Here is a 12,215-nt window from a genome sequence, read left to right as displayed (position 1 = left end):
CACTCTATCTAATACACATTACCCAACACACTCTTTTTAATACCTAATACACATTACCCAACACACTCTTTTTAATACCTAATACACATTACCCAACACACTCTTTCTAATACACATTACCCAACACACTCTTTCTAATACACATTACCCAACACACTCTTTCTAATACACATTACCCAACACACTCTTTCTAATACACATTACCAACACACTCTTTCTAATACACATTACCCAACACACTCTTTCTAATACACATTACCCAACACACTCTTTCTAATACACATTACCCAACACACTCTTTCTAATACACATTACCCAACACACTCTTTCTAATACACATTACCCAACACACTCTTTCTAATACACATTACCCAACACACTCTTTCTAATATCTAATACACATTACCCAACACACTCTTTCTAATACACATTACCCAACACACTCTTTCTAATATCTAATACACATTACCAAACACACTCTTTCTAATACACATTACCAAACACACTCTTTCTAATACACATTACCCAACACACTCTTTCTAATATCTAATACACATTACCCAACACACTCTATCTAATACACATTACCCAACACACTCTTTTTAATACCTAATACACATTACCAAACACACTCTTTCTAATATCTAATACACATTACCCAACACACTCTTTCTAATACACATTACCCAACACACTCTTTCTAATATCTAATACACATTACCCAACACACTCTATCTAATACACATTACCCAACACACTCTTTTTAATACCTAATACACATTACCCAACACACTCTTTTTAATACCTAATACACATTACCCAACACACTCTTTCTAATACACATTACCCAACACACTCTTTCTAATACACATTACCCAACACACTCTTTCTAGTACACATTACCAACACACTCTTTCTAATACACATTACCCAACACACTCTTTCTAATACACATTACCCAACACACTCTTTCTAATATCTAATACACATTACCCAACACACTCTTTCTAATACACATTACCCAACACACTCTTTCTAATATCTAATACACATTACCCAACACACTCTTTCTAATACACATTAACCAACACACTCTTTCTAATATCTAATACACATTAACCAACACACTCTTTCTAATATCTAATACCCACCTTCTGATTCCTAACACACACTACCTAATATACATACCTTGTGATACGTAACACACACATAATAAGCTTGATACACACTTTTGAATGTCAAATACACACCAGAAGGTAATGTGTGTGTTCCTCCCAGCTGCTGGAGACTAAGACTACCGACAGAAAGCAGACCCTGCTGCATTACATAGCCAACGTGGTGAGAGAGAAATACCCCGGAGTTGCTCTGTTCTACAATGAGCTGCACTATGTAGAGAAAGCTGCCGCAGGTGAGTGTGTGTCTGTTTGTCTTTGTGTGTGTCACAGTTGTCTTTCTCTGCAGAACGTGGTGTGTGATATTAAGGAACTAACCTATTATATTTTGTGCTTGTGTGTCAGTGTCCATGGAGAACGTGATGTGTGATATTAGGGAACTAACTATTATATTGTGTGTGTGTGTCAGTGTCCCTGGAGAACGTGGTGTGTGACGTGAAGGAGTGTCAGCGTGGTATGGAGCTGTCGTGGAGGGAGTACAGCATGCACGGCCACAACCCACTCCTCAAAGACTTTATCAGCAAACATGAGACTCGCCTGCAGAAACTACAGGAAGACGCACACATCGCACAGGCAAGAAAACACACACATTCATACACACACACACACACACACGAACGAACACACACAAGTACCTCAGATACATCAAAGTGTTATATGACCGTGTTGCCCATGTCCTTCATGGTCCTGTGTTCTGATCCTGGTTGTGTTATGGTTCTCAGGATGCATTTGACGATGCGGTGAAGCACTTTGGAGACAGCTCTAAGACCATGCCTCCCTCTGTCTTCTTCCCTGTGTTTGTACGATTCATCAAAGCCTACAGGGTGAGCAGAATGTGTGTGTTTGTGTGCATGCGTGCGTGTGTAGCTACAGTATACACAAAGACGCTAGTCAAAGTTGAACTTAATGTGTGTGTGTGTGTGTGTGTGTGTGTGTGTGTGTGTGTGTGTGTAGCTGGCGGAGGAGGAGAATGAGCAGAGGAGGAGGCAAGAGCAGGCGCTGATGGAGAAGCTGGAGCAGGAGGAGCTGCAACAGGAGCAGGAGGCGCCTAAGGTACAGCCCCGTTACCATGGAGACAGGCCTGCCGGTCTGTCGCCATGGATATGACAGCATCACCTTGACTTCACAGATCCAGTGTCTGTTCTGTGAAATGGAAGGACTGATGTTTTCTCTTTCCCTCTTTTTACCGCACTCCATCTTTCCTTCTCTACTCCTCACACATACATTGATTCACCAACACATATCTACTTTATTTCTACCTCTCTCACACACACACACACACACACACACACAGTCCCCGTCCAACCGTCCAAAGCAGCGGCAGCCGGAGTCCCTGATCACAGAGCTGAGGAGGCGACAGGGCGGTAAAGACAGCAGACATGTCTACGAGGGCAAAGATGGGGCTATAGAGGACATCATTACAGGTAGGCACACACACACACGCACACACACACAAATACACACAGTAGTTTAGTGCTGTGTTTTGATTGGCTGTTTTTTGTCTGCAGTGCTGAAGACCGTCCCTTTCACTGCCAGGACGGCCAAACGCAGCTCTCGCTTCTTCTGTGATCCCACCCACACTGAATAACACTGCTAAACTCTCAGAGAGAGATATAGAGATGGTAGAGATAGAGAGAGAGAGATGAGGGAGAGATACTGTTGGAGAGATATACAGGGTAGAGGGGAGAGAGAGGGGTGAGGGAAAGCTAGGTGGGAGAGATAAAGGAAAATAACAATGCGATAGAGGAGAGAAGCGTGGGGAAAAAGAGAGGCAGTTAGAGAGAGGGGGGAGAGAGAGAGAGAGACGGACCCAGCCTCTGGAGTAGTGACTCTACCAGAGAGAAGCTGAACTCTGAACTTTGAACTCTATAGCAAGACAGACATCAAGATTACCTGTGACCTCACCTGTCTGGTCTGACATCACTGCCCCCCCCCACCCCCCATCCCCTCTGTGTTACTTACACATGTTATGAAGCTTCTTCGCTGATTATTACTGTTTATAACCCTCCCATAGCCCTGAACTGTAGCCCTGGAATCAACCTGCAACCCACCATGCACTTTGACTTTCTGTCCTCTAAACCCAAAGACTGTTGAAGGGTGTTGGGTGAGAGGGAGGAACTTGATACGCGATGACAGTGACTGGACAATTAGTAGCAACACAGTCTGGTCATTTAATAGCTACATAGCATTGCCAGTTTATCAGTTAATAGCAGACATGACAAGCAAAACAGAACAGCAAAAATAAACTGTTGTTTTTTGTCCAATTAGTATTAGTGATGTACAGTATGTGTCTCTAAAGCTGTGTGATGATGTCAGCAAATGACATGATCGCTGTCATAGGATATTAAGAAGGGAGGGGGAGAAGTTTGAAGAGTTTCTTCTTGTTGAACATTCCAACCAATTCTAATTGATAATGACATCACAAAGGGTTCTTAACCCACTCCCGTCCAGCTGTAAGATGCCAGAATTGAACACTGAGAATAGTGTTCGAAAAGCTCACTCCTACAAGGTTCCCTCTTCTCTGTCTGCTGCTGTGTGACAGTGAAACTTGTACAGCGCTCGCTACATACACTACATTGACTGTGTTTACTATTTACTACCTTTAATACCTTTGACCTCCAACAGGGTTTTTTTCAAAGCTCAGGCCCTCCAGTTCCTCAGTCCTGCTGGTTTTCCTTTCTCCCTGGCACTTGATTGATCGTTTAATGTTACTGATAATGATTGGCTGCAGAGTGCACACACACCTGGTTTCCCAGGTAGAAATCGGTCTCTGATTAAGAGAAGTATGAAAACCAGTAGACACTGTGGCCCTCGAGGACAGGAGTTGATACCCCTTACTACCCTAAAATAAAGGTCCCTGTCTTATCCTTGCCTGACCATCCAAAAGTCCCAGTCTGTTTCTGCATTATAGCCAACTGACTCCTTTGTTGTGATCTTGTCAAGGTGAGGTAAAGGATGTAGTGTTCTTGAATGCAGAAAGTCTGGCACCTAGGCTACCACACCACCAATGATCTTCCCTGGCTCATGGGACTAGGCTACCACACCACCAATGATCTTCCCTGGCTCATGGGACTAGGCTACCACACCACCAATGATCTTCCCTGGCTCATGGGACCAACTTTTAGGGAGACTCGAGAGGGATCGCTCCATTTCATTAAAAAATCATTTAAAAAAATTAACTGCAAAAAACAACAACAGCACAATACTTTTCTACGTGTATATATATTTTCTAGGGAATCCCGCTTGTTGCTTTTATCCCCCACTCCCACCCCTGCTGTTTGTCAGTGTTGATGTTCATTCTTAATCTGCACTCGTTGTGTAAATAAACTGTATCCAGTCAGACTGTGTGTCTCTGTGTGTTTACCACTGGAAGACCCTCACTAGTAACATTGAACATATATATATATCATACCATTTCTTTCCATAGTAAGATGTACATTAATCCAACAACAAAATATATTATTTGTATCACATTTTCCCAGGAAACACTTAAAAAACGCTAATGGTAATAAAACAATAATTGGCGTTAAATTGTATCATCTCGTCTCCATGGTGACACCGAATTCAGCGTCGTCAGACCAACATTTAGGGAGGGGGGGGGGCTACATTTGAGTGACATTTGCTTCATGCAATCCATAAACTGGATATTACGACATCAGTTTACATCCGCCAATAACATTCATTGGATATTTGGCAGCGATGTTTTCATTGGTCACGACGTTACTTTCCGTTTCAAACAAAACCCGCCGGTTCCTGTTTATTCTAGCGCCAGTAAAAATAAAAAAAAGAAGCTAATAATAACTGTAATAAAAGCTTCAACGTGACAACATCAACTAGTTTCGCTCTAGATAGTCAGTCAGAGAATGCTTCAGACATTTTGTGCACTCAAAGTTAGTGCCGTTTGCAGATAGTTGATTAGGGCTACTCTTGAAAAGAATTTGTTAGCTACCATCGTTTTTCTTCCTTCGATTTGGACAGCAGTTGACTAGCCAGCTATGCCAAAGCAAGGGCTTGCTAGACACAAGGTAAGACATCTCAGCTATTCACAATGTGCCTGCGAACTCTTATCTGTCTTGATAATGACTGTAGTTAGCCTCATATGGTGGTGTCTAGCTTTTTCCCCAAGCCTCCCAGGGAAAGGACACCATTTTAGAGCGTATTCAGATTCAGCCCCTGTTTTTGACTGACAGGTGATATCCTCTGGAAGACTGACTGGAGGTGGGAGGGGCCAGGGCTCAAAGAAGAGGTAAGTCGTTTAGCCCCGGGGTCTGCAACGAAGTCCGGAGGACCGCACAAAAGTATTTCCTCGCCGCAAAAAAAATCGGAAATATAGTCCTCTGTCCATCGTTTTTGGAATTGTCAAGGCTCCTTGACTGTCTAGCTTTCATTTCGGTTATTATTAGCGAGCAGATTGGCATTTGTTGTCATGAATCTTGCCCTGGAGGCAGCTCTGTAGAGTAGCATAAAATTCTGATTTTAACCTAAACTTAACCACACTACTAACCCTAATGCCTAACCCTAACCTTAAATTAAGACCAAAAAGCATATTTTTGTTTCATTAATTTTTACAATGTAGCAGATTTGGACTTTGCAGCTGGCCCATCTAGCGGAAAATGCTCAGTTCTGTCTCCAGGGAAAGAGTCATGACAATAAACATCAACCTGCTATTAGTGAACTGAACACAGTCAAGAAACTGTATGAATGTAGGTCCATTATCATTTCTACAGTTTCCATTTGGTTTTTGTCAATTTAAAGTATATTGAGTTTGTCCGTCCCCCAAGGTAAGAGAACACACAGGACTGATAAGTCACATGCCTGTTCCAGAGTGTCATTATATCCATTCACTGTCACTCTTCTGTAGGGGAGCAGGGCGTCCACTAGTAACTTCTACTGAGCCGGCTTATTCCCTCTACTCCACAGACTCAGAGGACCAGGTAATAACACATCCATAAACAGTCAGTAGCAACGTTAATAACAAGCCTATAACAAGTTAATAACAAGCCTATTTGTGTCTTATATTAATAAGAATTATAATCCCCTAACAGTGATTGTAAGTTGGTTTGCATCTATGCTCTCTCTAAGGTGACAACCATTCACAAGGGTCTGGATCAGTGTGCTGCGCTGCTCAATGTCATTCTCCAGGCAGAGACGACAGGTACCAGTCAACTATATACTCTGTTTCCACAGAACATTTACATGGGCCCCGTGTGGCTCAGTTGGTAGAGCATGGCACTTGCAACGCCATGGTTGTGGGTTCGATTCCCACGGGGGGCCAGTACAAAAAAGTATGAATGTATGTACTTGTAAGTCGCTCTGGATAAGAGCGTCTGCTAAATGACTTAAATGTAATGTAAATGTAAATGTCCAGCTGAAGTTATTGACCAGTGTTTGTGTGATAGAGGCCAAGCCAATCTCCCTCAGGGGAGCAGGGAAGACTCGAGCCGCCAAATCCCGACCGCTGTGCACTCTGGGAAAGGAGAGGGTAGACACAGAGAGGAGGAAGCAGACAAAGAGACCTGTCACTCAGACTGCTAAAAAAACAGGTGGGACCTGTGTGTGTCTCTGTGTGTGTGTATGTGTTGGTGTGCGTATGTGTTGGTATGAGTGCGTGGTGTGCAAAAATGGATAACTCTCTCTGCTCCAGCTCCCGTGCAGAAGACGATCCTGTCATCCCTGTCGTATCCTGGGATGAGGAACAATATTCAGAGTTTGGCCGGAACGTCAGAGCCGGCGTCAGATGCTCGGTTTAACTGTCGCCTGACCACCTCCACCCCCACCCTGAGTCCCCAAAGACTCCCCCCTAACAACACACTCCCCCCAGGCCGCTCAGTCCCTCTAGCCCAGCCTGGAGGCTCCATCATTGGGGTGGCATCAGTCCACCTGGGGGGCTCTACCTCCACAGCTCCGTTAGCTTCTCCTGGAGCTGTAGCTACCTCTCTACCCACAGCCCCTCTCACAGGCCCAGTGCTCTCTCTCCTCGCAGCCCAGCCAGGAGGCTTCGTCTCTGGGGTTGGAGGTCCGGCTGTCCAGGGGAGCTCCAGGTCCTGTAGCCTGCACCTCGGTGCTCCCTCTGTGGAGAGGCGAGCCCTGTCTGCCCCCCTGCCCTCTGACAGCTATGTGTCTGGAGAAAGTGGACATCCAATCTCTTCTTACTGCTCTCCCTCTCGTCAGGGACCACCAGTACTCTTCTCTGGAATTCACCCACAACCTCACCCCCTTGCCAACACTCAACCCCAGTCTGCCCCAGATGCTCCATCCCTGGGCAGGGGGGGGCAGCTGGTTTCTACCCAGGATGGAGGGACCTTAGCCAGGGAGGCTTGCGGCCACATGGAGGGTAACGCTGGAGAGGAGGAAGAGGAATGTCCAGTGAGAGACACCAGCGCCCAGACCTGCTTTAACATACAAACACACACCCAGCTGGCATACACACACCCACACACACAGAAAGATCCATTGCCTGTACAGGCATACTTACAACACACACATCCAGATGTGGCTCCCAACCACACACACTCCTACACACGCATGCCGCTGTCGCTGGGCTCAAAGGGCTGTAGTCCAGAGGGAACCGCTCGTCAGGTGATGACTGTTCAGTACCTCCTTGGAGAGTTGAAGGCTCTGCTCGCTAGCCAAGGTAATCAATCAATCAACCAGCCTGTCAAAATAATCAGTCAACTCATCAATCAGTCAAAATGACTATTTAATCAAATGTTAATCAAATTCAATCTCCGCCACTCTCTCTCACTCTTTCTCTCTTTCACTCTCTCTCCTTCAAACCATTTTCCCTCTCTCTTCCCTCCCTCCTCCTCTGTAGACAGTGTAGCAGAGCGTCTGGTGTGTGAGCTGGAGCAGACAGTGTCTCTACTTCCTGTCATGGTGGGCAGCTCTAACATCCAGCCTGAGATTTCTCTGGCCCTGCAACCTCTACGCAGTGAGAACGCACTGCTACGCAGGTCAGCACCATCACTCAGGTCTGTGTCTGTGTGTGTGTCTGTGTGTGTGTGTGTGTCTGTGTCTGTGTGTGTGTCTGTGTCTGTGTGTGTCTGTGTGTGTGTGTGTGTGTGTGTGTGTGTGTGTGTGTGTGTGTGTGTGTGTGTGTGTGTGTGTGTGTGTGTGTGTGTGTGTGTGTGTGTGTGTGTTTCATACAGAAGATGTGTTCACGTGTGTGTTCAGGCGTCTGAGGATAGTGAACCAACAGTTGCAGGAGAGAGAGCGAGCAGAGAGGGAGGCCAGAGATGTCCACTGTGACACTGACGGTAAGATAAACTGCCCGGCCCTCTTTCAACTGTCTATCAGTGAGAGGTTATTATTGTGTGTCTGTATATCTGAGTATCTAACCTCTTCTGTCTCTTAGTGTCGGCTGTCTAACCTCCTCTGTCTCTTAGTGTCGGCTGTCTAACCTCCTCTGTCTCTTAGTGTCGGCTGTCTAACCTCCTCTGTCTCTTAGTGTCGGCTGTCTAACCTCCTCTGTCTCTTAGTGTCGGCTGTCTAACCTCCTCTGTCTCTTAGTGTCGGCTGTCTAACCTCCTCTGTCTCTCAGTGTCGGCTGTCTAACCTCCTCTGTCTCTCAGTGTCGGCTGTCTAACCTCCTCTGTCTCTTAGTGTCGGCTGTCTAACCTCCTCTGTCTCTTAGTGTCGGCTGTCTAACCTCCTCTGTCTCTTAGTGTCGGCTGTCTAACTTCCTCTGTCTCTCAGTGTCGGCTGTCTAACCTCCTCTGTCTCTCAGTGTCGGCTGTCTAACCTCCTCTGTCTCTTAGTGTCGGCTGTCTAACCTCCTCTGTCTCTCAGTGTCGGCTGTCTAACCTCCTCTGTCTCTCAGTGTCGGCTGTCTAACCTCCTCTGTCTCTCAGTGTCGGCTGTCTAACCTCCTCTGTCTCTTAGTGTCGGCTGTCTAACCTCCTCTGTCTCTCAGTGTCGGCTGTCTAACCTCCTCTGTCTCTCAGTGTCGGCTGTCTAACCTCCTCTGTCTCTTAGTGTCGGCTGTCTCTTAGTGTCGGCTATCTAACCTCCTCTGTCTCTTAGTGTCGGCTGTCTCTTAGTGTCGGCTGTCTAACCTCCTCTGTCTCTCAGTGTCGGCTGTCTAACCTCCTCTGTCTCTTAGTGTCGGCTGTCTAACCTCCTCTGTCTCTTAGTGTCGGCTGTCTAATCTCCTCTGTCTCTTAGTGTCGGCTGTCTAACCTCCTCTGTCTCTCAGTGTCGGCTGTCTAACCTCCTCTGTCTCTCAGTGTCGGCTGTCTAACCTCCTCTGTCTCTTAGTGTCGGCTGTCTAACCTCCTCTGTCTCTTAGTGTCGGCTGTCTAATCTCCTCTGTCTTTTAGTGTCGGCTCTGCAGTCGGAGCTCAACGATGCTCACACAAGCCTGCAAGAGCTGCAGCACGGTAACGCTGAGCTACGGCAAGCCCTGGTGGACACACAGAGTCAGCTGCAGCAGAGTGAGGCGGAGTGCAGTCGTATCAGTAAAGGTAATAGATGAGGGGGGAACGTACTCAGCTTCTTTTCTATTTTCTATCTAAAATACATGAAGATCAGGGCCTTAAACTGATCCATATTACGCTGAGATTAAAGGATCTCTGAGGTGTCTGTGTGTATTATCTGATATGGATATCATCTCTTTATATAAGTGTGTCTCTGTGTGTCTCTGTGTGTCTCTGTGTGTAGAAGTGCAGTCTGCTCTGGATGAGATGCAGGGCTGTAACCGCAGGCTGCAGGAGTGTCAGAAGGAGAATGCTGCACTGGCCCTCAACACCCAGAAGAGGGAGACAGAGATCCACACACTACAGGAGCACCTCAGGTGTGTGTGTGTACTTTCTAATAATTGATTGGAGTTTATATTTTTTACTGACAGTTTTTCTCTCTCGACCTGTCCTCTGTCTGTTTCTCACGCTCTGTCTTTTCCTCCCGCTCTTTCTTTTTACCCTTCTCTCTCTCTGTCTCTCTCAGAGCTCTACAGGTCCCTGTCGCTGAGTCTCCTGCTGTGACTGACATCCCTACGTCCCGCCTCCCTCTCACTAAACGAGCTCTGGACCAATACCAGAACCAGCAGGGTCCGTCAGACCACCCAGTCAGCCAATACCTGTGGTCGTTGGAGCAAAAGGGGTGTGGTTCTGTCTCCCTGCCCTGTAAAGGCCCTGAGTGCAACTACACACACCAGCAGGACTTCAGTGTGTGTACACCAGGTGGTCAGAGTGTGTGTGCGTCTGCGGATCAGGAAGTGAGTCTGTGTGTGGCTCTGGAAAGAAAAGCCACCCCACCTTTGGCCTTCGCCCCACTGAGAGAGACTGTGAGTTCACCACTTCCTGTTGAGGGGTCACCGCTTCCTGTTATGTCACAGAGAGGAGGGGGGTCACCGCTTACTGTGATGATGTCACAGAGAGGAGGAGGACCACAGGGTCTTCAGAGCCTTAGTGTTGCCCTCGAGAGTTTCCCTCAATTAAAAAGCCTATTTTCTAATCTCCACCAATCAAACGGACTCTGCTCTAATGGCGCTGGACACTCTGACCTGTCCCAGAGTCACCGTCGCCGTCTGGACATGGATATGGCATCACCGGGCAAGGGGCGGAACTCTTCGCTTGACTCCACCGGCCTCTCCTTATGTGAGGTCAGATCCTTGGCTTCTGATTGGAGTGCAGGGTCAAGCTCAACCTTTGACACGCGTGACGAACAGGAGTTCCGGAACGGGCTGGCCGCTCTGGACGCCAGCATTGCCAGCTTGCAGAGAACTATAAAGCAAGACCTCAAGCGATGAGACAGAGAGACACACACACACACACACACACACACACACACACAGCGAGGTAGTCTGAATCTATTCCAATGTAATAAAATAACCAATGTATTTTTTTTAGGTTTCTTTTTAATTGTACTTTATTTGAATAAAATGGCAAATTAAATATTTATTCTTTATTCGTTACTATTTCTTCTTTACTTTAAAGACGGGTTAAAACGAAGCACACGCTTCAATGGGGGAGAAGGCCATATGTTGTGATTCTGGATGGCCAGATTGCTAGCAACAATGACAAGAAACTGCCATGTGGGGAATCGTTACCGGCTCATTTCAGCTAGTTGTATTTGTTTTTATATCATGTCTTGTTTTGACTGATGTCACGTCAATGCTAGTATGGCTAAAATCCCCTAGCTAGCTAACCAACAACTGTAATGGTGTATTTGAGAGACAAGTGCTCATTGTACAACTTCATTTATGTTTTCAATAAACATTGGAGATGAAATATAGTTGACATGTTATCAACAATCTATGCCAACCCTATCTCTTTTGCCCCAGAGCTGAGCACGTGTCAGTTTTTGATGCTAAACAACCAACCCATCATTTGAATTAAGGGAGAAGGAAATATGATGTATTGTTAGGTATTGAAAACAATGTACTCCCTCCTACAATGAGTCAGGGTTTAATAACACTGATACCTAAAGCCTAAAAATAAGTTCTGCTCATCCATAACTGGCGTCCATTTTGTCTTCTTAATAATAATGGCTACTACTTGCAAAAAGAATGAAAGAAGTCCTGGATGCAATCATTGATGAAACATACTGTGGCTTTATAAGGAACATACATATTTCTAACAATATCAAGTATTAGACATACTTGACTACTCAGACCTAATAACCGAGGACAGCGTCATATTATTTTCAGATTTTTATAAAGCATATCACACAGTTGAGCATCAGTTCCTCTTCCGCTCCCTTGAGAAATGTGGCTTTGGGGATATTTTCTGTAAGGCTATTAAGACTATATGAATGGTAACAGCTCTATCAAACTGAAACATGGCACCTCACCTAGATTTGAGTTAAAGAGAGGAATTAGGCAAGGTTGTCCGATCTCACCGTATCTATTTTCATTAATCACCCAACTTCTTGCAAATTCTTTAAAAAATAGTCCTGTACAAGGTATTTCCATAGCTGGTAAAGAAATTATAAGCCAGCTGGCTGACAATACTACACTTTTTCTGAAAGACACTAGTCAGATTCCCATTTCGATCAATGTGATAGACTCCTTTTCCAAAGTATCTGGTCTATATCTTAACATTAATA

General features: G+C 45.6%; 2 protein-coding genes across 3 annotated transcripts; both read left to right on the top strand.

Annotated features, from left to right (window-relative positions):
* Positions 1–1,263: 1,263 nt before the first annotated feature.
* On the top strand, positions 1,264–4,514 carry LOC129849321 (formin-like protein 2; the record flags this gene model as incomplete). The annotated part of the gene is made up of 6 exons (XM_055916255.1): positions 1,264–1,408; positions 1,582–1,745; positions 1,895–1,996; positions 2,127–2,225; positions 2,467–2,596; positions 2,681–4,514. Coding segments are annotated over 6 exons (720 nt in total), but the record flags the coding sequence as incomplete, so codon positions are not given.
* A 253-nt stretch (positions 4,515–4,767) lies between these two features.
* On the top strand, positions 4,768–11,402 carry LOC129849322 (uncharacterized). Of its 2 annotated transcripts, none has more exons than XM_055916257.1 (11): positions 4,768–5,197; positions 5,363–5,418; positions 6,034–6,106; positions 6,255–6,327; positions 6,572–6,715; positions 6,817–7,806; positions 7,987–8,125; positions 8,346–8,428; positions 9,491–9,634; positions 9,831–9,963; positions 10,113–11,402. In XM_055916257.1, exons 1-11 carry the CDS (start codon positions 5,168–5,170, stop codon positions 10,915–10,917), a joined length of 2,670 nt encoding a protein of 889 aa, XP_055772232.1. In that variant the 5' UTR covers positions 4,768–5,167; the 3' UTR covers positions 10,918–11,402. The 2 variants fall into 2 exon arrangements, with proteins under 2 accessions (XP_055772232.1, XP_055772231.1); XM_055916256.1 differs by having other exon boundaries at positions 7,987–8,143.
* Positions 11,403–12,215: the final 813 nt, after the last annotated feature.

The sequence above is a fragment of the Salvelinus fontinalis genome, unplaced genomic scaffold (assembly GCF_029448725.1).
Source record: "Salvelinus fontinalis isolate EN_2023a unplaced genomic scaffold, ASM2944872v1 scaffold_1440, whole genome shotgun sequence".
Lineage (NCBI taxonomy): Eukaryota > Metazoa > Chordata > Actinopteri > Salmoniformes > Salmonidae > Salvelinus > Salvelinus fontinalis.
This window is presented reverse-complemented; position numbering and strand designations above follow the sequence as displayed.

Bases quoted from the DNA above. Each gene is read 5' to 3' on its own strand.
- LOC129849322 (XM_055916256.1), top strand. From the start codon at position 5,168: ATGCCAAAGCAAGGGCTTGCTAGACACAAG. The intron at 5,198-5,362 runs GTAAGACATCTC...TTTGACTGACAG, and splicing joins AAGGGCTTGCTAGACACAAG to GTGATATCCTCTGGAAGACT. The intron at 6,328-6,571 runs GTACCAGTCAAC...TTTGTGTGATAG, and splicing joins TCTCCAGGCAGAGACGACAG to AGGCCAAGCCAATCTCCCTC.